At 40.4% G+C, this 23,764-nt stretch overlaps 1 protein-coding gene across 1 annotated transcript in view; it reads left to right on the forward strand.

Moving 5' to 3' along the window:
- Positions 1–23,764, forward strand: part of PKHD1 (PKHD1 ciliary IPT domain containing fibrocystin/polyductin) — a gene marked incomplete at both ends in the record, with an annotated part of 416,219 nt that overhangs the window by 190,352 nt on the left and 202,103 nt on the right. Inside the window, 3 exons of the mRNA XM_080665111.1 lie at positions 7,672–7,807; positions 10,570–10,816; positions 23,105–23,297. Of these exons, the coding sequence (XP_080521237.1) occupies positions 7,672–7,807; positions 10,570–10,816; positions 23,105–23,297 (576 nt within the window). The remainder of the gene's footprint in view (positions 1–7,671; positions 7,808–10,569; positions 10,817–23,104; positions 23,298–23,764) is intronic.

A 23,764-nucleotide genomic window follows, 5' to 3' on the forward strand; every position in this document is an offset into this window, starting at 1 on the left:
CTCTTGAATTTACAGGTAAAGAAATGCAGGCTTTAGGAAATCAAGTGAAAGCCCAAGATCCATGCCTAGTAGTGTGGAGGTGGGACCACCTGGTTATTCTCCCACTCCTGGTCAAATACTTTCTCAGTTACACATGGAAAATAGCTTTGACAATGAGCATGTATTAGTACCTATTTCAATATTTCCTGATGTGTTTTTTATGGAAGGCTAGCCCCAAGAGAGGGTCTAAGAAAAGGAAATTCTTAGGTTAATAATATTTAGGGTATACTGTTTATCACACCTCTCATCCCCTGAATTTCATGTCATATTTTAACACATTAAAGGCTCTGCAGAGTCCTAGGGTGAAAAACAAACAAGAACCATATCTCTGAATCTTTATTTAACACAATAATGTTTAGATTTATTTGGGAACCTTTTATTGACATAAGAAACTGTGTCAGTTGTTTTAAAAATAAAAAAGAGAGACCTGACTTCTGTGGTTGTGGAACTGATGTTAGCCTCCATCTTCTGTGCCTGCCATTTCTTTAGGTAATAAGATTTTCTGAGAATTTGGCCTATTATTCTTAGACCTTCCACCCACATATAATTGGTGGCACACAATTATCAGTGAATCGTATTCTAAAACAAACACTAGTTTCTAGAAGGCCTTGTTGTTATTGGAAAGAATAATAATTATTTTTTTGCCTCTAACTAGAATATCTTAATATATAAGAAGCCAGGGGCCTTCACGACCAAAACAACCAGATGGACGACTGAGCAGCAGGCTGCATGGGGTGACCAGGCCGGCAGGGGTGTTAGTGAGGGACGACCAAACGACTGAACAGCAGGCTGCGTGGGGTGACCAGGCTGGTGGGGGGGGGGGCAGTTAGGGGCAACCAGGCCAACGGAGGGGGAGTTGGGATGACCAGGCTGGCAGGGGAGGCAGTGAGGGATGACTAGGCTGGCAGAGGGAGGCAGTTGGGGGTGACCAGGCAGGCAGGGGGGGCAATAAGGGGTGACCAGGCTGGCGAAGGGAGGCAGTTAGGGACGACCAGGCGGTAGAGGGGGGCAGTTGGGGACAACCAGGCCAGCAGGCAGAGGCAGTTAAGGGGTTATTAGGCTGGCAAGGGGGGCAGTTAGGGGCAATCAGGCAGGCAGGCAGGTGAGCAGTTAGGAGCCAGCGGTCCTGGATTGTGAGAGGGATGCCCGGGATTGGGCCAAAACTGGCAGTTGGACAACCCCAAGGGGTCCCGGATTGGAGAGGGTGCAGGCTGGGCTGAGCGCCCCCCACCCCCTGCCCGTGCACAAGTTTTGTGCACCAGGCCTCTAGTCTATAATAATAAAAGCGTAATATGCTAATTAGACCGGATGTCTTTCCGGACGAAGCTGGGGCTGCGAGGGAAGCCTGGGTCCCAAGTGCCTGCCAGCAGCCAGAGGGAAGCCTGGCTCCTGGGTACCAGAGGGAAGCTGGTGCCAGCAGCCAGGGTAAGGAAGGCCTACTCTTACACGAATTTCTTGCATCAGGCCTCTAGTTAGTGTATATGTTGGTACTCTCACACCCAACATTACCTTTATATTGAGATGAGTAGAATTATTTACAGTGAGGGTAGCTTTAATATACAAGACAAAGTGACGCACTCTATCATCACTATACTGTCCACCCTAGTTTGGTTGTGCAGTTTGTTTAAACTGGTTGTCCAACTAGCACCCCATTTCAAACTCTCAAAAATGTCCTGCTTTGGATATATATTATGTTCACCTTATTCAGACAGATGCTAATGGGCTTAGTTAAATTTTTCTCCTGTTTCTCTAGAGGTTCCTTCCCACTTTCACTGGTGGATTTGTCTTCCTCAATTTAGACCTTTCATTTTTTTGTTTCTCTAAAGTCTGTTCTAAGGGCCCTTCTCTTCTCAAAATACTTGCTCTCCCTGGGAGAAATCTCATTTTCTCTAGTGATTTCAATTACCATCTGCACACTGATGTCTCCCATACATCTGCATTTATTTCTACTATCTCATTTTGTGCTTTCAGTTTGCAATGTTTTCTTCGTCTCTACTTTTTAAACTTGATTTGTCTTGCATTGACAAGACAAATATATATATACTAGTGGCCTGGTGCACGAAATTCATGCACAGAAGGGGGGTGTCCCTCAGCCTGGCCTGCACCCTCTCCAATCTGGGACCCCTTGGGGGATGCCCAATTGGGATCGGGCCTAAACCGGCAGTCGGACATCCCTCTCGCAATCCAGGACCGCTGGCTCCTAACCACTCACCTGCCTGCCTGCCTGATCGCCCCTAACCACTCTGCCTGCTGACCTGCTCACCCCCATCTGGCCCCCCCCTGCCGACCTGCCCCCCCCCAACTGCCCCCCTGCCGGCCTGATCACCCCCAACTGCCCTCCTCTCCTGGCCTGATCGCCCCTAACCACCTCTGCCTCAGTTCCACCACCATGGCTTTGTACGGAAGGACATCCGGAAGGTCTCCCGGAAGGTCTCCTGGTCTAATTAGCATATTACCCTTTTATTAGTATACTAGAGGCCTGGTGCATGAAATTTGTGCACGGGGGGGGGGGTCCCCTCAGCTCAGCCTGCACCCTTTCCAATCTGGGACCCCTTGGGGGATGTCTGATTGCCAGTTTAGGCCCGATCCTGGGGATCGGGCCTAAACCGGCAGTCGGACATCCCTCTCACAATCCAGGACCACTGGCTCCTAACTGTTCACCTGCCTGCCTGCCTGATCACTCCAACCTGCCCCCCCCTGCTGGCCTGGTCGCCCCCAACTGCCCCCTTGCCAGCCTGGTTGCCCCTCACTGCCCCCCTCTACCGGCCTGGTCGCCCCTCACTGCCCCCCCCTTTGCCGGCTTGGTCACCCCCAACTGCCCCCCCCTGCTGGCCTGGTCGCCCCATGCAGCCTATTCAGTTGTCCATTTGGTTGCTTCAGTTGCAACGGTCGCTTAGGCATATATATATATATATATATATATATATATATATATACACACAATAATATCTATATCTATATCTATATCTATATATTCATTTTAAAGTTATTAATTTTGTATAATTATGTTCATCATTGGATTTAAATTTTTAACATGCCTGCTTGTCTTAAAATCTAAATTACATCAGCACTGTTAAATTTTACCTGAGCAATGCAAGGACTTCAAACACTTTTCTTTCTTCACCTTCACATCTTGTGTATTACTTTTCTGTAGTATTTTGTTCCACTGTTTAAAATAAAAGTTTTATAGAAATATAATGTTAATGGAGAAAAGTGCAGAAATGACAAGCAAAGATCTCAATAGATTTTTAAAAAGCAAAAATCATGTGCATAGCACCCTGTCAATAATAGAACATTACCACTTCCTCTGATACCCCTCATACCTCCTCTCATTTAACCCAACCCCCAGACCCCTCCTGAAGAGGGACATTATTCAGACTTCTATAGATATAGTTTGGTTTCAAATCTGTTTTTGAACTTTATATAAATGGAATCATAGCTCTGTAGTGTCTGGCTTCTTTGGCACAACACTATGTCTACAAGATTCATTCATTTTTTATGTTATAATACTTTATTCTTCCAGTTGCTATGCAGTTTTCTACTTTATGACTGTACCACAGTTTTTTTTTTTTTAAAGCTATATTGCTCTTGATAGACATTTGATTATTTGCAGTTTGGAGTCATTACAGATGATGATGTTATGAACAATCTTTGATGTCTCTATATGTGCATGCACTTCTGTTGAATATATGCAAAGTTGTAAACTGCTGGCTCAGAGGATGTCCCTCCAGCTCTAGGGGATAATGCCAAACAATAGTCCCAAGTGTTCACACTTGTACTAGCATGCGGATGAGGAGTTTCACAGCTATATCCTGGTATTTCTCTTGACCAGTATCCTGGATATTTTCTCCATGTCTCCCCATTATTGAAACTCTTGCTCCTAACTCCCACATCTTCCTCCTTTCTGATTTAATTCCTCATTTATTAGAGTGTAGCCTATAGTAACTTTCTTAACAAATTAAGGGTCTGTAGAAGGTAAAGGTTTTGAGCTACAAACAGAGAACCCCTTATCGGTAGGTTGTCGGTTATAGAATACCAGGTTAAGTTCATTTTGAATTGTTATTTTGAAGGCAGTGTTTCAGTATCTTCTATCTTCTAGTCTTGAGGTTGAATAGTTTTAAGGTCCTCTAATTCTAGGTCTTTTTAAAAAATATGTTTTTATTGATTTTTAAATAAAGGAAAGGAGAGGGAGAGAGAGAGAGAAACATTCATGAGGGAAAAACATTGATCGGCTGCCTGCTTCATGCCCCTTACTGAGGATCCAGCCACAACCCTGTCATGTGCCCTGACTGGGAATCGAACTGGGGACTTCTTGGGCCATGGGATGATGCTCAATCCACTGCCACACCGGCGGGGCTAATTCTAGGTCTTTTATGTGTAACCTTTTAGTTTCCTTTTTGGACGGTTTTAGGATCTTGTCCTTGTTCCTGAGGTTTTGCAACTTCAATATGATGTACCTTGTGTGGCTTTTTGTCCTATCCTTGGTGTTAGGCACTGGGGAGAACCTTCAGTATTATTTCTTTGAGAATTTTATAATTCTCTCCTCTTTATTTTTCTTTTTTGAAAACTATTATTATTTGGATATTGGACCTCCTAAATTGGTTTTCTAATCTTAAGTTTCTCTCTGATTTCCCAACTGTATTTTTATTCTACTTTCTAGGCTACCTTGTCATTTTTTCTTATTGAATTTGTTATTTCTGCTCTCCTGTTTTCATTCTCTTTTCCTTTCTGACCCCCACCTCCTTTTCTTTGGCTTCTTCTTGTTTCATGGATATAGTATATTTATTTCTCTGTGGTTATTAGTGGTGATATTTTAAGTTTTCTTCTGATTTCTATACTGGCTTTGTCTCCACTGTTTTTCTTCTGTTTGTTTCTGTCACTCTTTCCTGTTGGAAGTCCCTGAAAACTTCTGGTGATCCTCAAATGTACAATGGAGCACTAACAACTTGATTAGATGGAGTTTGCTGAAGAAATTTTGTGGTTTAATTCTGGAAGCAATTTTTTTTAGGTTTTTAAATTTTAATTTTTATATTAACATACATTAAAACTGACTTTTTTGTAGTTGTTGTTAATCCTTACCCCAGAATATTTTTCCATTGACTTTTTAGAGAGAGTAGAAGGGAGGAGGAGAAACACACAGAGAGAAACATCAATGTGAGAGAGACATATCAATTGGTTGCCTCCTGTATACCCCCCAGGGTCAGAGCCTCCAACCGAGGAACTTGCCCTTGACCAGAATTGATCCTGAGACCCTTCAGTCTATGAGCTGTTGCTCTATCCACTGAGCCAAACCAGCGAGGGCCTGACTTTTTTTTTGATGTACAATGTCCAGTTTTTAACATATGTATAGACTGGTGTAACCACCACCACCACAATCAGGATGCAGAACAGTTGCATCAACCCCATAAACTCCCTCCAGCTCATTCTTTGTAGCCACATCCTCCTCTCACATCAACCCCTGGGAATCACTCATCTATTCTCTGTCTTTTCAACCATCATTCATATAAAAGGAATCAGATAGTGTGAAACCTTTGGCACCGGCTTCTCTCACTCCCAGATGCCTTTAGGGAGTTTATCTAATTTGTTGCAAAAAACAATATTTTATTCCTTATGATTGTTGGGTAGTATTCTACTATAAGGTTATACCACAGTTTGTTTATCCATTCATTTGTGAAGGGCATTTGAGTTGTTTCCTGATTTTATACTTACAAATGAAAGTGTTATGGCCATGTGCATAAAGTTTTTATATGAATATAATTTTATTTTTTAAAATTCTTTATTAAAGTATTACATATGTCTCCTTCCACTCCACCCCCCACCCCCCAAGCACATGCCCTCACTCCCCTTGAATCTGTGTCCATTGGTGATGCTTATATGCATGCATGCAAGCCCTTTGGTTGATCTCTACCCCCTTCCCCCACCCTCCCCTGCCTTCCCTCTGAGGTTTGACAGTTTTGAACATAATTTTCATTTCTCAAAGGTATACACTAAGAGTTGAATTACTAGGCTGTATGATAAGGGTATGTTTAACTAGGTCGGAAACTGCCAAACTATTTGCCACAATGGCTGTGTCAATTTGTACTCCCACCGGCAATATATGAGAATTGTAGTTGTCCCTTATCCTCATTAGCATTTGGTATCATCACAATTTTTTACTTATCATTCTCATAAAAATATAGTGTATTTTATGGTGATCTTTTGTCATGTATATGATTTGTAAATATTTTCTCTCAGTCTGAAGCTTGTCTATTTATTTTCTTAACTAGAGGCCCGCTGCCAAAATTTGTGCACGGGGAGTGTGTGTCCCTCAGCCCAGCCTGTGCCCTCTCCAATCTGGGACCCCTCGAGGGATGTCCGACTGCCCATTTAGGCCCAATCCGGCCTAAACGGGCAGTCGGACATCCCTCTCACAATCCAGGACTACTGGCTCCCAACTGCTCACCTGCCTGCCTTCCTGATTGCCCCTAACCGCTTCTGCCTGCCAGCCTGATCACCTCCTAACCACTCCTCTGCCAGCCTGATTGATGCCTAACTGCTCCCCTGCCAGCCTGTTTGCCCCTAACTGCCCTCCCCACAGGCTTGATTGCCCCCAACGGCCCTCCCTTGCATGCCTGGTCCCCCCCAACTGCTCTCCCCTGCAGGCCTGGGTCCCCCCCAACTACCCTTCCTTGCAGGCCTGGTTGCCCCCAATTTCCCTCCTCTGCCAGCCTGGTCACCCCTAACTGCCCTCCCCTGCTGGCCTGATCACCCACAACTGCCCTCCCTTGCAGACCTGGTCCCTCCCAACTGCCCTCCCCAGCTGGCCATCTTGTGGTGGCCATCTTGTGTCCACATGAGGTCAGTCATCTTTGACCACATGGGGGCAGCCATCTTGGAGTGTTGGAGTGATGGTTAATTTGCATATTACTCTTTTATTAGATAGGATAGAGGCCTGGAGCACAGGTGGGGGCTGCCTGGTTTGCCCTGAAGGGTGTCCCGGATCAGGGTGGGGGTTCCCTTGGGGCGTGGGGCGGCCGGGGCGAGGGGCCTGTGGTGGCCATGCCCCCAGGCGACCCAAGTGGATTCCCTGGTATCTGGGATTTATTTATCTTCTATAATTGAAACTTTGTAGCCCTGAGCGAAGCCAAGCCTCCTGCTTGCTCTGTGGCTGCATCCATTTTTGTTGGGATTTATCTATCTTCTATAATTGAAACTTTGTAGCCTTAAGTAGAGGCCAAGTAGGCTAGGGCTGCGGAAACTTGGCTTCCTCCATCGCCTGGGGCAACTCAAGCCTCCTGCTCTCTCCAGCTCCATGGCTGCCACCATTTTTGTTGGGATTTATTTATCTTCTATAATTGAAACTTTGTAGCCTTAAGTGGAGGCCCAGTAGGCCAAGGCAGGCGGAAAGCTTGGCTTCCTCCATTGCCAGGGAAACCCAAGCCTCCTGCTCTCTCCATGGCTGCAGCCATCTTGGTTCAGTTAATTTGCATACCCACTCCTGATTGGCTGGTGGGTGTGGCTTGTGGGTGTAGCAGAGGTATGGTCAATTTGAATATTACTCTTTTATTAGATAAGATTGTTTCTATTTGTGCATTACAAATTGTACTAGTTCTCTTCTTTTTCTTACCTTCTTTTCCCCCTTGTGAATCATAGGAAAGCCTGTGTATGTCAGCAGGGATAAAAACTCCCAAAAGATGGGAACTGATGGTATCTAACACAACTTTTGTTAATTTTGATCTCACTGACTGCGTGTCCATTAGAACCTGTTCGGGCTGTTCCCGAGGACAAGGTAAGTTGATTGGATAGATAAGACAAACAGTAAATAAGGCAAACACTCAAGTAAATATGATAAATAGTGGCAAAGCCTTTGTGACTCATTATTTCTTTCAGTTATAAAATTGCATCGATAGAAACTGCTGCTCAAATCACCTAAAATAAATCCTAGATGAGGCCAGGTATTCTCAATATGGCTCCTGTAGCTCCCCATTCTCATCCCATGATGGCGTCTATCACACTATTATTATGACACTGTGTCTCTGCTGGACTCTGAGCTTCACAAAGGCAGGGACTATGTCTCTTCTCACAGTTTTATCATTAGTACCTAGTAGCCTGTGCCTAATAGACTCATTGATTAAATTACTGGATAAAGTTGAATGGATAGACATATGAATATAAACTAACATATATGCAATCTTTACTGAAAGGGACAGAATTTAGTACTTTATGTTTTCAACAGCCCAAGGTTTGTTGTATGCACAAAGAGAACCATAGGAATTTTTGTTCAATTGTTACCCACAGCTCAGAGGTGGTGAGAAATACTTTGGAGGACTCATGGGCTAAGGTGAAAAGGAGTGGGGAGCAATCTAGTTGATTTGATCTTTGTAAACAGCCAAACCAAGTAATTCAAGTAAATATGCTCTTGTGGTTTGAATCACCAATTTAGATAATTGTTTGTTTTTTTAATTAAATGAATAATCAGCAAGTCTCTACTTTACTTTTTTTTTTCCTTCTGTATAAGCAGAGCCAAAGACTGTGTTTATTTGGGTGGCATCTGACTTAAAATTGTAAATAATAGGAATAAAAATAACTTAGGACCTTCACTTCAACTCACAACTCTTCATTCTTTAAAGCTTCATTGTTTCACATCATTTATAAGACACATAAAAAAGCACTCTGTTCCTTATTAGCTCTAATTCCTTCTCACTGCATAATCTTGCTAAGTCATATTGTTTATTTGTTTAAAGACTGTCTATTCCAGGTTTGTTTAAGGAACTGGGGAGTACAAAAATGAAAAACACATAGTTCTTCTCTTCCAGAAGCTCTTGATCTAGGCCCAAAATTAATTGTTTAATCTGGTCTCTGTACTAGAGTGTGATGAGTACAGTCCTAGAAAACTGAACAAGGTCATTGAAAAGAGCAAGGAAGGGCCCCACCTGGTTTGGCTCAGTGGATAGAGAATTGGCCTGCAGACTCAAGGGTCCCGGGTTCGATCCCGGTCAAGGGCATGTGCCTTGGTTGCGGGCACATCCCCAGTGGGGGCTGTGCAGGAGGCAGCTGATTGATGATTCTCTCTCATTGATGTTTTTGACTCTTTATCCCTCTCCCTTTCTCTTTGTAAAAAATTAATAAAATATATTTTTTTAAAAAAGAGCAAGGAAGGAGGTCAGGTGAGATGTGACTCTTTTTATTTTTTTTAAATATTTTTAAAAAATTGGTTTTAGAGAGAAAGGAAGTGAGAGGGAGAGAGAGAAATATCTATCGGCTGCCTCCTGCACTTTCCCTACTAGGGATCAAGCCAGTAACCTGTGCTTGTTCCCCAGCTGGGAATGGAATCAACGGCATTTTGATGTATGGGATGATGCTTGGCCAACTGAGCCACACTGGCCAGGGCCATAGAGATGACTCTTAAGCAGGGTTTTGAAAGGTGAATGGATATTTGCAAGAGAGAATGTGCCGAGAAGAGTTTCTAAGTATTAGAAATAGCATATGCAAAAAAAATCCCAATAGTACTGAATTGTAGTTTCAGGTGGTTGTGGTATGAGATGAACTTTAGAAGTTGCCAGAGGTTAATCATGGAGTCTTGAATGTGGGACTTAATTCACTGCATGGACTCAACTGGGATGCCGAGTGAAAGCACCAGGGCTTCTATTTATCTGTATCTTATTCTTTTTTATTTTCCTTTTTGTCTATTTCATAATGTACATAATAAAGACGTATAGTCGCATATGTACAGAGAGATATGTGCTTAATGTAAATATTTTAATGACAGGGCTGTGTGGTTTAGAAGACCACTGCCATAGTTCCTTCCTGGGCAACTGGACTACTGGCAGTTCTGACAAATCACATGGAGGTGGTGTGAGAGACAGACTGCTAAGAAGATAGCTCTAGAGCTAATACTTAAAAAGTGTGTTACTATTACTCTTTGTCCACATGATTGAAAGTTGCTTTTGAGGGTAAATCTTTCAAGTATAAACCTCAGAAGAGGCGGGGTTAAACTCACCACAGAAGAACTGGAGCAGACAGATGGAAAGACTAAACCAAGACACCTTTAGTAGTCAGTAATTAGTAAGTTAGTGTTCCGTGTCTCTATTTCCCACTAGAACAGTTTCTCACCCTTGGCACTATTAGTGTTTTGGGCTGAATTGTTTTTTGTTGTGGGGACTGTCTTGTGCATTGAGGAAGTTAATCAGCATCCCTCCCTCTACCCGCCAGATGTCAATATCACTGCCATCTACATAATTGTGACAGCCCCAAATGATTCCAAATAGGGCCAGATGTCCCCTGGAGGGCAAAATGACCCCTGGTTGAGAATCACTGCCCTAAAATGCAGACCGTATGAAGGCAATATCAATATTGCTCTTGTTTTCCACTGTGCCTCCAGTACATACCACAGAGCCTGGCATACACTAAGCACTCATGATTTTTTTTTTCTTGAACAAAACTGTATAAATATGCAATTTAAAGTACTGAATATATCCCAGCAAATTCAGCTGCCATTTGTTATAATAATCTGCTGTGCCTTATGTAACACTCTTATCTTCCATTTTATAGGTGGATTTACTGTGAAGACCAACCAGTTAAAGTTTACAAACTCTCCCAACATAGTAGCATTTCCATTTCCTCACGCAGCAATTTTGGAAGACTTGGATGGGTCTCTGTCTGGGAAAAATGGAAGTCACATTCTTGCTTCTATGGAAACCCTCTCAAATTCTTGTTTGGTCAATGCCAGAGTCAGTCAGATTGTCCCTGGCAGTGTCTGTGGGGAAGATGTTTTCTTTCATCGTATGTCTATTGGATTGTAAGTTGAATTAACTTTACTTTTCAGTTTACCAATGAGCATGCATCATTCAGGCTGTTAAGGTTTATACACTTAATCTTAGCCAAAAGGCTGAGAAGTGATGTTGAGGTTTATAAAAGGGAAATTGTTTTCTAGATTCTATTTTAAGTATTTAGTTCTACACAAGTGATGGTGAATAATTTTGACAGCTGTCAAATTATAAGTTTATGATTATGGTAGTTTTAGACTGATTCAAATGGCAGCTAACTTTCAATATCACTGGACCAGAACTCATAGTCCATGACCTCTTATTGACATTTTGAGCTAATAGCTCCCTCTTGAAAAAAATTTGCAACCAACAGAACATTTGAAATGTATTTAAATTAATATATTTTTATTGATTTCAGAGAGTAAAGGAGAGAGAGAAAAAGAAACAACAATGATGAGAGAGAAACATCCATCGGCTGCCTCCTGCACACCACCTATGACCCACAACCCACAACCTGGGCATGTGCCCTGACTGGGAATTGAACCGTGACCTCCTGGTTCATGGGTCGATACTCAACTAGTGAGCCACACTATCTGGGTGAAATGTACTTAAATTAAAAGTATTATTAAAAATTCCAATAATGTCCATTCTCATTTACACATGTTTACTCTCCCAAAGCTCTTTTTAAGTATTCCATATGCTCCAGGGAAGCAATTGCTGATGCCTTCCTATTACTTGCAAAGTTGCTTCACGCCAGTTCATTTTCCTTGTTAATTTCATGAACTATTGGATTCGTACAATACATTTCCTATTAATATTGGAGCAAGGACCCTTTGGTTATACTAGTCAAAATACCATTAAGTCAGCAGCTGGGATCTTTATAATGCATAATAGGGTTGCTTCTGCCCTCTTTAATTTCCAGGTAATGATTGTTGAGTGTCTGGGGTTCTTTTACCTGTTTCAGACGCATTGTATATATTTAGCCACACTTCTTTCCTTCCTTTCTTTTAAGTGTTCTAACGGCAGGAATACTAACTAAGTCAAGTGATTCAGCTAGAGCGGTGGTCGGCAAACTCATTAGTCTACAGAGCCAAATATCAACAGTACAACGATTGAAATTTCTTTTGAGAGCCAAATTTTTTAAACTTAAACTTCTTCTAACGCCACTTCTTCAAAATAGACTCGCCCAGGCTGTGGTATTTTGTGGAAGAGCCACACTCAAGGAGCCAAAGAGCCGCATGTGGCTTGTGAGCCGCAGTTTGCTGACCACTGAGCTAGAGCATGTTGGCATCTTTTTTAAGCCAGTAAACTCCAGAGAGTGAGTCAATGTGGTCAGTATTGCACAGTCTGCATTTTGAATGCCTATGGAATCAGTATCTTGACATTCTGTTTTAAAAGCCTTAGTAAAACAGTGCTAGCATCTAGTAATTTGAATTTTTTTTCTACTTTTGCTGTCCAGACTGTGTATTATTCTATGTAATGTTAATGGGTCCAATTCCAGTGAGTAAAATAGCAATGTGGAGGGATATATTTTAATTTTTAATCATTTTGATTGTGCAGAGCATGACTTTTAAAAAATTCTCACAGATGCATCCTGGTTTTTATTGTTATTTTAGTGGTTTTTACCAAAGGTGTTTTAATGAGTGTTTTCATATTTGTCAGTTAATGAATTATTTCTTAGATGCATTTTTTTTCAAGTGAGGAAAATTAAAAAGAACAGTATGTGCTTCTATGACACATATTTGTCTGTGTTCTTTAAACTCCTTTTTTATGCCTTATTTTGAAACCTATTGGGACACTATCTCTTACAGAGGCACTTAGCGCTGGTGTTAGAAGACTCTACAGAAATAATCTTACTGAGCATCTGTCTTGGAGAGCTTTAGGACAGGACACTTAGGTGCTTACCTTAGCAGCACTTAAAGACTGACAAGGTAAAAAAATAATAATCCTGAAACAATATTCCAAGCTGATTCAAAAGGCTTTTACTAGGGTGAAAAACTTGTCTTGGTTTATCTGGAATTTTCCTGGTTTTAAAATAGAAAGTCTCATGTTCTAGAAACTCCTTCAGTCTTGAGAAAACCAGGATGGCTGGTCACTCTACTCTCTGTGATTATATTAAAAATTCTCAGGTTGATCCACAGGTCTATGGACAAATGCCCAACTATTTTGAGTTAGCCCCAGGGAAGACTCAGTTATGTCTCTTGCTCTAGAGTCCCCATCTCTAGGATAAGGTGATTGGATTAGATGGTCTCTAGGGACTTGCTAGTCAAAGTGCACCAGCATCCCCCGGGGTTCTGTCAGAAGGGGGAATCAAAGACTTCGCCCCAGACATCCTGAATCAGGACCCTCAGGTGATTTATATTCAAGTTTGAGAAGCACTGCCCTCAGGTCCTTCTAACCTTATCCTTCTATGATTCTATCCCTCGCATTTGTGCTGAATGACTTGATCTTTGTCCCAGAGCATTATAACCTCATTAGGAATATGTCAGAGCTAATGAGCAATTTGAATTCAGCGTGGATACAAACTTTGCTGCATTTCAGGGAGACAGGATTAATTTGTTGTGCTTCTTGCCCTGGAGCAAGCACCCTAAGAGTTGATTTACAAAGCTCTCACAGTCATGATCTTTTGGGGTTGCATGCTGATGGAGATCTGATATGGCACAAGCACCCTGCTGTCTTCACTTTCCACTCTTACACCCTCCCTCACCATGAGGTCCCAGAGTGTGGCCTTGCATAGCTGTGTGAACAAGGCACCACATTTTCCTTTTGCAAACAACCAAATGATTGGAATGGAATTTCTTCCTTGGAAGTCCCCTCGATGGTCCAATTTCACTATTAGTTTTTTGTTTGACATTGGCAACCTTCTGTCCCTGCCCCTCACTACCTTTTTTAAGTCAGATGGGTACCCACATTTGTGGTGCAGCCTGTTTTATAGCTTCCTTGGACTCCACCCTAGCAGTTGGGTTGACAGGCATGTAAATATTTCTTCACCTAAATATTACACTTAATATTACACTTAATATTTGGGTGAAGAAAAAGTTGACAACCTCTATAGGGCAGAGTCTAGTTTTATGCTTTGTTAAAATGCCGACATACTTGACGTTCATGAGAGCTGCTTACATTGTTCCCTCCCTCACTCACCAGTTCTAAAACAGGCTTTCTGTAGGAGCCACAGGTATTCTGGATAGTGTTCTTTTCCAAGCTTCTCTTTCTACCAATCTGATCTGCTCAGCTCACCCTTCATGATAAGACAGGGATGGAGTTAGCCCTACCAATGTAAGGCAGAACTTCATTTTGGAAAAATACGTCAGTGACTCATTTTCTCCAGAGGTTCCATAATGATGACATGCCTAACACAGCGCTCGGATTTATCCATCCCCAAATTTAGATAAATGTTTTCTTCTGCACAGGGATAATTACATGGAATGAGCATACTATCCCCAATAATATTTTTTTTCCTATATGTCAGTTAGACCTGTTCTTTTTAAAAATTTTTTATTTTATTTTAAATCTTTACTAAAAGTGTTACATATGTCCCCCCCTTTGCCCCATTGATCTCTTCTAGCCCGCCCCTGCCCTATCCCCCATCCTCAGGCCTTCACCACCCAATTGTCTGTGTCCATGAGCTATGCATTTTTGTGTGCTCCTTCCAGATCTCCTTTATAAGCTCCTCTCCTTGTCTCTTAAGTGCTGGTGTTTCTTAGGATTCTGTGAGGAGCTTTCCTTTCTCTCAAGTCATACTCTTCCCAGGTGATCTGGGTTATTTCACCACTTCAGTTAACATTCACTGATGCTTCCAGGTTTTCTTCATTTAGACTCTACAGCTATACTGAGCTCCAGACCCACTAATCCAGTGGTCGGCAAACTCATTAGTCAACAGAGCGGCAAACCACGGCTCAAGAGCCGCATGTGGCTCATGAGCCACAGTTTGCCGACCACTGCACTAATCCAATTGCCCTTAGGATCCGCACTGTCCAATATTGTAGCCACATATGGCTCATTCAAAATTGAGATGTGACGTAATTCTAAATTATACACCACATTTCTAAGACTCGCTAGAAAAAAGAATGTAAAAGATCTCAATTTCTTTATATTGATTATGTTGAAATGATAATATTTTGGATACACTGGGTGAAATATATTATTATAATTAATTTCACCTTTTTTACTTTTTAATATAGCTACTGTAAAATTTAAGATTATGTCTTTGGCTTGCATTAATGGTTTGCATTATATTTCTATTGAGCAACAATGCTTTAAATATTTTCACTAGAGTGTTTAATGGGCATCTAAAACCTGATTTGCCCAAACTCAGTTTTATGGTCTTTATCCACAGAGCTGTTTTCCCCTGGGGATTCTGAGAAATGCTTATTTCACATATAAGTAATCTACCAAGTACAGTCCATTTTACTTCTCCCAAAAATTCCTCTTGAATCTTTCTACTTCTGTCCTTCCCAACTTCCTCCCCTAGTCCAGGCCACCATACCTCTCACCTGCATAATCACAACAGCTTCTTAGCTTGCCACCTTGCTATGCTCCCATTCTTGAACTTTATAATTGCAGATCTGGTCCTGCTCTTCATTCATTCCCCTGTTTGAAACTTTTAAAGTTTTCTCAGTGCCTTTAAAAGAAAGTCCAACATTTTAAGTATCTCATGGGCCCTTTATGACCTGTTTCCTGTTTATAATTCTAGCATGGTCTCAACATGCTGCCCTCCTTCCTTGCATTTTGTCTCAGCCACACTCACCTTCGTTGTGCTTTTCAATTCATAATGTTCAACTTCCATGGAACTCTGCATGAAACTCATTTTCTCTGGTTTTCTGTACACGTTTCGAGAGCCTTGCTGTGTGCTGGCTCCATATACTTGCACTAACCAATATTCATAGCCCCTACATATCTTTAAAAATTTCCCATCTCTTCTTGTAGATAATATGAAGTGTAAGAATAGGGTTTTTATTATGTGTGTATTTGTATTATAATACCTATTACCATTTTGAAACATAATGATTCAATAAAATTAGTATTGAACAAATGAATATAAGTAAAAGAAATTGTGGACTCCCCCAAACTTTCTTCCTCTAGGGCCCTTATGCCCATTTCTCTCTTAGGACATGTTTATGATGAGCCCATGGCACTCAAATTTTCTTCAGAAGACCCAGGATTAAAGTGCTATCTCCAGTCTTTATTTCTAAAATTCATAGGAACATCTAATACTTAAGATTGTCATTTCATAATGTCTCTGGGTGTTTGCTTTCCTGTGACTATCAGCTGACCAGATGATTTATTTAGCAACTGATTATTCCTCTACTTTGCCCCTACCCCACCCCTGTTGAATCAGCAGTTAATCTACATTTGCAATTATTTTCTTGCCCTGGAAGTATTGATGCATAGACTTGTGATGGAGAGAATGAGAAGTCAACCCTCAAAATTACCATCTGGGAATTATTATTATTGGTTTATAGTACTCACTAGCTCCAGTTGTCACAGACTTATTAAAATGACAGTAAATCAGTTTTTTCAATTATTGACTATATTGAGTGTGGGGGGAATTAGAAGAGTTTAAAAGATGTTATAGGTTGATGAAACAGTCTTTTTGAGTTTTTATAGGATGTTCATAAAATAAAGTCAAGACATATGATTATATTTGAAATAAATTTTTAAATATGAAGAATAGAGAAGTAATTAAGAATCATTTGTAGTACAAGACATAGCTCCCCCTACCCCAACTTCCTAGGTGCATTCCTTTGGCAAGTTACTCCACCTCTTTTTGCTTCAGTTCTCACATCAGTAAAATGGGCATAATGGTATTATTTCTCTCACAGGGTAAGTACCTGACATGTAGTAATTGCTCAGTACATGTTGTCTTTAAGAAGTCTCTATTTTACTTTGGTGATTTACAAAACAACCTATAAACATGCTACTAGCTAAATAAAATACTATAGATTATTATGTTTCTGAGAAACAAATGTCCGGCAAAGAAATAAAGTTCACTCAACTTTTACTTAATCCAATTCTTGAAAAATAGGGAATACTTTTTATATAGTTCCATGATGTTATACTAAGCCAGGTAAACCTCCCAGGTAGTCATAGAATCTGGAATAATTCAGGACATAATCTTTGATTCATTGTTACCCAAAGCTTTCTGTTTCTTCCTTCCTGCTTCTCTTGGAAAAGAAAAGGTTAATGTTCATGTTGATCACCTTGACTCTTAGATCTTGCTTAATATCCTCTCCTGTAGTGCTTGCATTCGGTTTTTACCTATATAACTGCTCTTAATGTGTCAATGTTCAAAGTATGAGGCACCCCCTGCCTCTGTGATGCAAAAGTAAAGAAGAGTTCAAATGGAAAATTTGGCCTACCTTTTCCTTTAATAATTGCCTAACTCTACTTCCTAGGGATAAATAGGCACAGCATCACTAATGGTATCTGTTCATTCCTCAAAAGCAAAAACCAAACAAAGAAATACCTATGTGAGACAGAAAAATTCCAAGAAGCATTATATTCTCTTGGCAGAAGTTACAGAAGTAAAATAGAAAAAGATCTAAAAAGCATAATGAACCCCCAAACTGAGGGATATCCTCAAATTATGTCACTGAACATGGCTTTGGAAAGAGGGGTTGACAATGAGCTTGTGAACTGGTATCAGTCAGCTCTTCCATAGCACCAGATGAGTGTATACAGTGTGTGTGCATGTGTGTGTATGTGTATGGGAGGACAAGGTTCTTAGTCTAACTCCATGCCTGATGCATAACATTATTTTTCAATTTCTCTGACAGGTAGCTGTCTACCTTCTGGTTGTGTAGTTTTTTTTGTTCTGTTTTTTTTTTTTTTTTTTTTTTTAAATATATTTTATTGATTTTTTTTTTTTACAGAGAGGAAGGGAGAGGGATAGAGAGCTAGAAACATCGATGAGAGAGAAACATCGATCAGCTGCCTCCTGCACACCCCCTACTGGGGATGTGCCCGCAACTAAGGTACGTGCCCTTGACCGGAATCGAACCCGGGACCCTTCAGTCCACAGGCCAACGCTCTATCCACTGAGCCAAACCGGTTTCGGCTGGTTGTGTAGTTTTAATAGTGGTCTTCTCATGCTCCGAAGAAACCATTCCAGCTAGATTCAATGGTTCAAGAGAAGAGATGCAATGGTATATGAAGGATCATGTTAGGTAGGATGATAGACATCTGTTGCTTCTCTTCACGGAGTAAGATAGAATAAGCAAGAAGTATTGTCCTAGGTGTGTTGCAAAAAACTGTAGGGACTATGTTTGAGGAGGTGGTAGGTGGATTCTGGCCTTGGGCTTGTCTATAATAAACTATTTTTTCTTTAGCCAACTCTGAAAAATAACCTGTGGAAATATACATCTGCAAAGTCATGGAGGAGTGATCTTGGGGTTTGCCTGTCAAAAACACAAAGATTATTAAATCATATGGCTTTTGCCTCTCTGCCTCCCAGTCTTCTTGTGTTGTTTTTTTTTTTAAATGTGAATTTAAGGATTATTAAAAGGTTAGGGGAAAGTCTGAATGTTGTGGCTTCTTTCCTCTTTTTAGATTTATTTTTCAGAAGGAGATATATTTAAGTGTACCTCAATCAAAAAGTGTATATTAAAAAAAAGCTAACTGACACTGGATGGTGGCAGGTCAGTAGAGGTAGAATGGTGGTTTTCTGTCAAGGACTTGTTATGAGCCCAGTGTATTTTTAAAGGGCGTTCAACCCAGACTGTGCTATAACAATTTGTTGGCTGTGCTCCAAATTTCAATTTTGTTTTCTTCGGGAAGTAAAAGATGAAAGCATCAGCAGCAAGCACTAACATCCAGAATATGCTAGCAGCACTATTTGAGGCTAGTTATTATGATGTGTCTGGCTTAGGAGATGTGTAATTAGAAAGTGTTTATTTCACAATTGTTCCAAATTTGAGAGCATTTAGAGCTCAGTGCAGTATTTGTCTTAATACACAGAGATATGGACCCTCAGGAAAAGTTAGCTAACAGTAAACACAAACCAGAGTGTTAATAGTTGTCCTCATTGGTATTGGTGATTGCCTAACAAATCCTTTGTGGGAAGCATACATTCAACAGTTCCACACAGTATATAGGCACTAAAGTACGTAACTGTTTACGCAACTAGTATTGTGAATTGGTACATAGGCTGGAAGTTTTATCAAGTGCACAGACAGTGCTTTATTTCTAAAGGAAACTATTACTTAATTAAAAACCAGTTCAGGCATTTAAAAAAAGAACAAAAATTAAGGCACCTCATTGAACAGGGAGGATAAAAAGGAAAGGTTTGCAGTTCTTTTGTCTTTTTGATTGTACACAGGAGCTGTTGCTGACGCAGAGGGAAGGGTTAACATTTAAAATGGACCGGTTGCCTCCTGATTTCTTGCACATAAAACCATGAGAAGTTCAGGGAGAGACTTCTTCCCCTAGTAATGAAGCTTTCTGCTGCTAATGGCCCATGCAGACTCCCTTGGCTCCTCCAAATTAGAAATACTTTTGTGCTCCTTTGCTTCATTAACAGTAAAGAGAGGGAGATTGGTGGCTATTTAGGGCATGGGGAAATTGGTGGCTATTTAGGGCAAGTGAAAATTGTAGCAATTATGGTTGGTAAATTCTCTTCATGGTGTTCTTCGACTCTTGATGTTCCTTTGGTGCTTTTCAGAAGAGCCCACCACTGTCACTGCTAGCATTTTTTCCTGGAAGGATGGGAGTTATTTGAATTTTTGGCCCCAGGTTATGGTCAACACAAGGCACCTTGCCCTACTGAGAGATGATGGGTCTTTTACATTTTGATTTGCTTTTCAGAATGTGTCATCTGATTCTTTCCACTTCTAGCTGTGATAAAGGTATATTGGAGAACCTTTACCTCCTTTACCTGTATTGCATTACAGAAAGCTGGTGCTGCATGTGAGTGCCTGTGAAATTGCCTCCCGAATAAACCTTGATAGGATTAGTGCAATGCATGAAGAAGCAAGAGGAAAGATACTTTAGGATCACAATGTGCTATGGTGGGTCTCTGATTGATCAAGGGGTTAGCATCAGATTATTAGATGCTCTTTGGAAGGAAATGGCATCACAAGAAAGGAATAAAAGTCCCAAAGACAAATAGAAATGAATTAGAGTTAGGATTCAGTTGCTCATTTGAAGGGGGGAGGGGGTCAGTTTTATAAGGGCCTTCTGAACCTGGAGAGTAAGGTCTGAAAAATGACTTCTTCAATAATTGAAGTTATAATTTATAGAAACTAAACAAGGAGAAATTACATCCTGAAAATTGATGCTGATGGAAATTGAGAAGTAACTAAGTCTAGTTGAAGTGACCAGGAGGATTTTTGGGGCCACATTGTTGGAATTAAGAAGCATTTCTGGAAATATCTACCCAATAGATTATATTATAACATATAGAGGTAACATTTTCAAGGTGGTATGCATGATATCTTAAGAAAAGAGTGACAAAATATAGGTTGAAGAAATTAAATGTAAACAGATGGGTTTATAGTTTAAAGTAACTATTTGTAAAAGTAGTTTAATCGAGAGCACTTGACTGGAAAAATAAGAAATTTAAGTTCATAAGAAAACCTTAGCATTTTTCTAAACCAGGGCTCACTAGTAGTGTAGATTGCCTGTAGGTGCCCAGAAGAGGTTTTCTGACCACCAAACATAAGTGTTTAAGTCCTCTTGACAAATATTCTATTGATATGGAGGCTGACCATATCAAGCTCTGTTCACTTAGGATCAAAATGCTTATCTTCTTTGATTAATAAGTTTACATGAAATCCTTTGACACTCATGTGGCTTTCTGGGTAGACTTCCTGTTGGGGAGAAACATCACTAAGTGACCAGTTGAACTGTTCTGGTCCATTTAACACTTGCTTATTCTTTCAACAAATATTTACTGAGTGCCCACTATGTGAAATACAGTTTTATTTCTTACTGTGAATTAGTCAATGAAAATTCTGATTTATCAATTAGTCTCTCCTGGACTTAGGTCTTTTGACTCATTTTCCAGAGCCCATATCTCCCTGTGAAAACTGAAGAGATAAACTTTTAGAACCTGAAACACTCAAAATCATTCCTGCACTGCGAGGAATCCCACTTTATATACTGACCATGGTACCTACAGTGCATCTAACTCTTTGGTATTTCCTGGTTCCAACTTATCTCTTCATAGTACACTTGTTTTCCATGTACTTCTCAGTAGCCTATCTTTATTCACTATTAAATGTATTAGTTGGGCCAAAATTTGCTGGATGATCTCCTGGGACTCTGGGACTCATGGTTTCAAACAGGAAAGCTGAGCCATGATGATTGAGGACAAATGGGTAGGAGATACAAGGAAGAAAATTAAGGTTTCTAAAATTTATTTAAAGATTAAAAATTAATTATAAATGTCATAAATGGAGGAGGAATTTTAGAATGTGAATATCCCATGACTGGAAGAAGGGACAGAATAAAATATGGAGGAAATTCCTACAATGGATTTGAAAATCAGAACAGGTGACCTTTATGTCCATTCTGATTCTAAGAACATGAGTTGAAGATTGTCCTTTAGTTCCAATTTAAATTCTGATATACATGTGAAAAAAACAAACACTAAGGATCCCAAGCCCAAAGAGAGGAAGAAGTCCTCCCCACCCCAAACTTTCTAAAAATTTCGTTAATGCTGCATAGGGAAATCTTAGAAAAGAATAGTTCTTTTATTCCCAATGCCCCAATTATTTTTCATCCCTTTAATTAACTAACAGATTAAACAAACACATTTAATCTTACAAGGCTCTGTAGCACTAAAAGTTTTGAGTGTGTTTTTTAATGACCAAGTAAACCTCTAGACATTAAAAAAATAGGTAGCACAGGATGGCAAACCTGGCCCATCTGAGGTTCTTAAACGAGCTGTAGATAGATGTTGTTTGGCTTGCTGATGGTTACTGAATACTTTACATAGGTTATCTCTTTAAGTTTCCCAGTAGCTATATGAGATACATTCTACTGTTGTCTCCATTGAAAAAATAAAAAGGAAATGAAAGCTTGAAGAGGGTCAGTAATTTGCCCAAGCTCATATACCTAGTGCATATAAGATATAGATTTCCAGTTTATATCCACTTGACCATAGTCCCCAGGCACTTAGCACTAAAAACAGTTTCCTTTTATAATATGCCACTGGATTGTAAATTGGCTGTGGGTATGCTCATGCCACACCTCACTTTGAAAACCCAACATCCTTCATCCCATTTCCCTCCTCTTTGGGAATTTAATTATCTGCCTGCAGCAAAACTCCACAGTTAAAGGTTCTTATGAAAACTAAAACAAAGAGGGAAGGACAGTCATAATATGTATTGATTTTTATTTTGCTTTATTTTTTTCCTGTCTAATTTGACTTTCTTTTATGGTCTTAGCATGTGGCTAACCCTATTCATGTTCTAGTGAAGTCTTAAAAACCACTTTCTGGAATGGGCTGTGCAAAATCATTTACAGAAATGAAAACTTTATAGTTCTACCTGTGACATTTACATAACAGTTTTGCCATACTCTGCCTCAGTTTCTTCATTTGGTAAAATGCCGTCCTTCTAGAAACCCTTTAGGAAATTGCCACCAGCTTTTGGGTGAGCTCATCCATGCATTCTTTCTTTATGTAGCCGACATGATTTGAGTGCCCATTGTCTGAGGGTTCTATGCCAGGGTAGCAAGAAGAAAATATCTCTAACCTAAGGATCTCACAACACTATGCTAACAAGCACAAAAGCAAGCCCACCAACACTGAGGTGCTGTAGTAGGTGTGAGCACTGGGCATTGTGCAAGCCCACAGCGAGGAGCCAAGCTACCTCTTCCCTCTGGGGAAGGCTGCTGACGCCATTCCTGCTGGGCAGTGGGAGGTGGGCTTCTGAGGGTCCAGGCACATCAGGTTCTGGCTCTCAGTCATTGCTCCCAATAAGGATATCTACTAACTATATAATGTATTTTCTGCTGTGGAGAAACCTTGTCTACAGCAAAATTCTGGTCATGGACATTTTTAAAAAAAAATAATAGACTATAGTCCTGGTATATGTGAATCATTGAGATGGCATTTTAGTGGCATCCATTCTGAATGTTACTACCTCCAACCCACCAGACCAGTGACATGCACAGACGATGCAAGGACAGCTTCACACTGGGCTGTTTTGATGCATGCAGTGACTGCTGGGACCTCCACAGACGCACAGAGTAGAAGGGGTCTACAGCACACATGGAGAGAATAGAAGATGAATCATAACTGATGGAAGAAAAGTACATTAGATCCAGGATGAACAAATAACTTAAAACCCATTTTTTTCTTTTTAAATTCACACTAGAACTAATGCTCCGGATGTTTCTTATGACTTAACCTTGACTGACAGCAGAAATAAGACAACCACTGTCAATTATGTGCGTGACACATTGTCTAACCCCGATGGCTGGATGGCTCTGCTCTTGGATCAAGAGACCTACTCACTGCGATTTGAGACTCCTTGGACCAACAGATCTCTGCAGGGAATTTATTTGACGGTGTGTTCCATTTTCAAGCGCTTATGATGTTTCCTTCTGTAAAATAATAGTTTGAAGGTGTTAGCATCTCTTGGTATTGATAAAGAAAACTGCAGCAGCATTTTGACCAGATGAATGTATGACTGTAACTTGAATACATTGTGTGTGTGTGTGTGTGTGTGTGTGTGTGTAATCTGTTTAATAAAATTTTCAAGTTTATATATTTCAAGTTTATATATATTTCACCTTGAATGCAGATTGGTTCTGCCTGAATTTTTAAGTTTATTAATACAATAAAAAACAGCTTCTAAGCAATCTGTAGAATTGTATTCTTATATTATGGGTTAAGAACCAATTTAACCCAGAGAGAAGTGTTTGTAGTCCAAGAAAAATGTCTTAACAAAGCATTTTTATGTTGCATACTGCCACCTTGTGGTCAAAGATTAACTTGCAAATGGAGGTCTAGGAGTCAAATGGTTAGGGGGAGC

This window comes from Plecotus auritus (genome assembly GCF_963455305.1).
Source record: "Plecotus auritus genome assembly, chromosome: 4".
Classification (NCBI taxonomy): Eukaryota; Metazoa; Chordata; class Mammalia; order Chiroptera; family Vespertilionidae; genus Plecotus; species Plecotus auritus.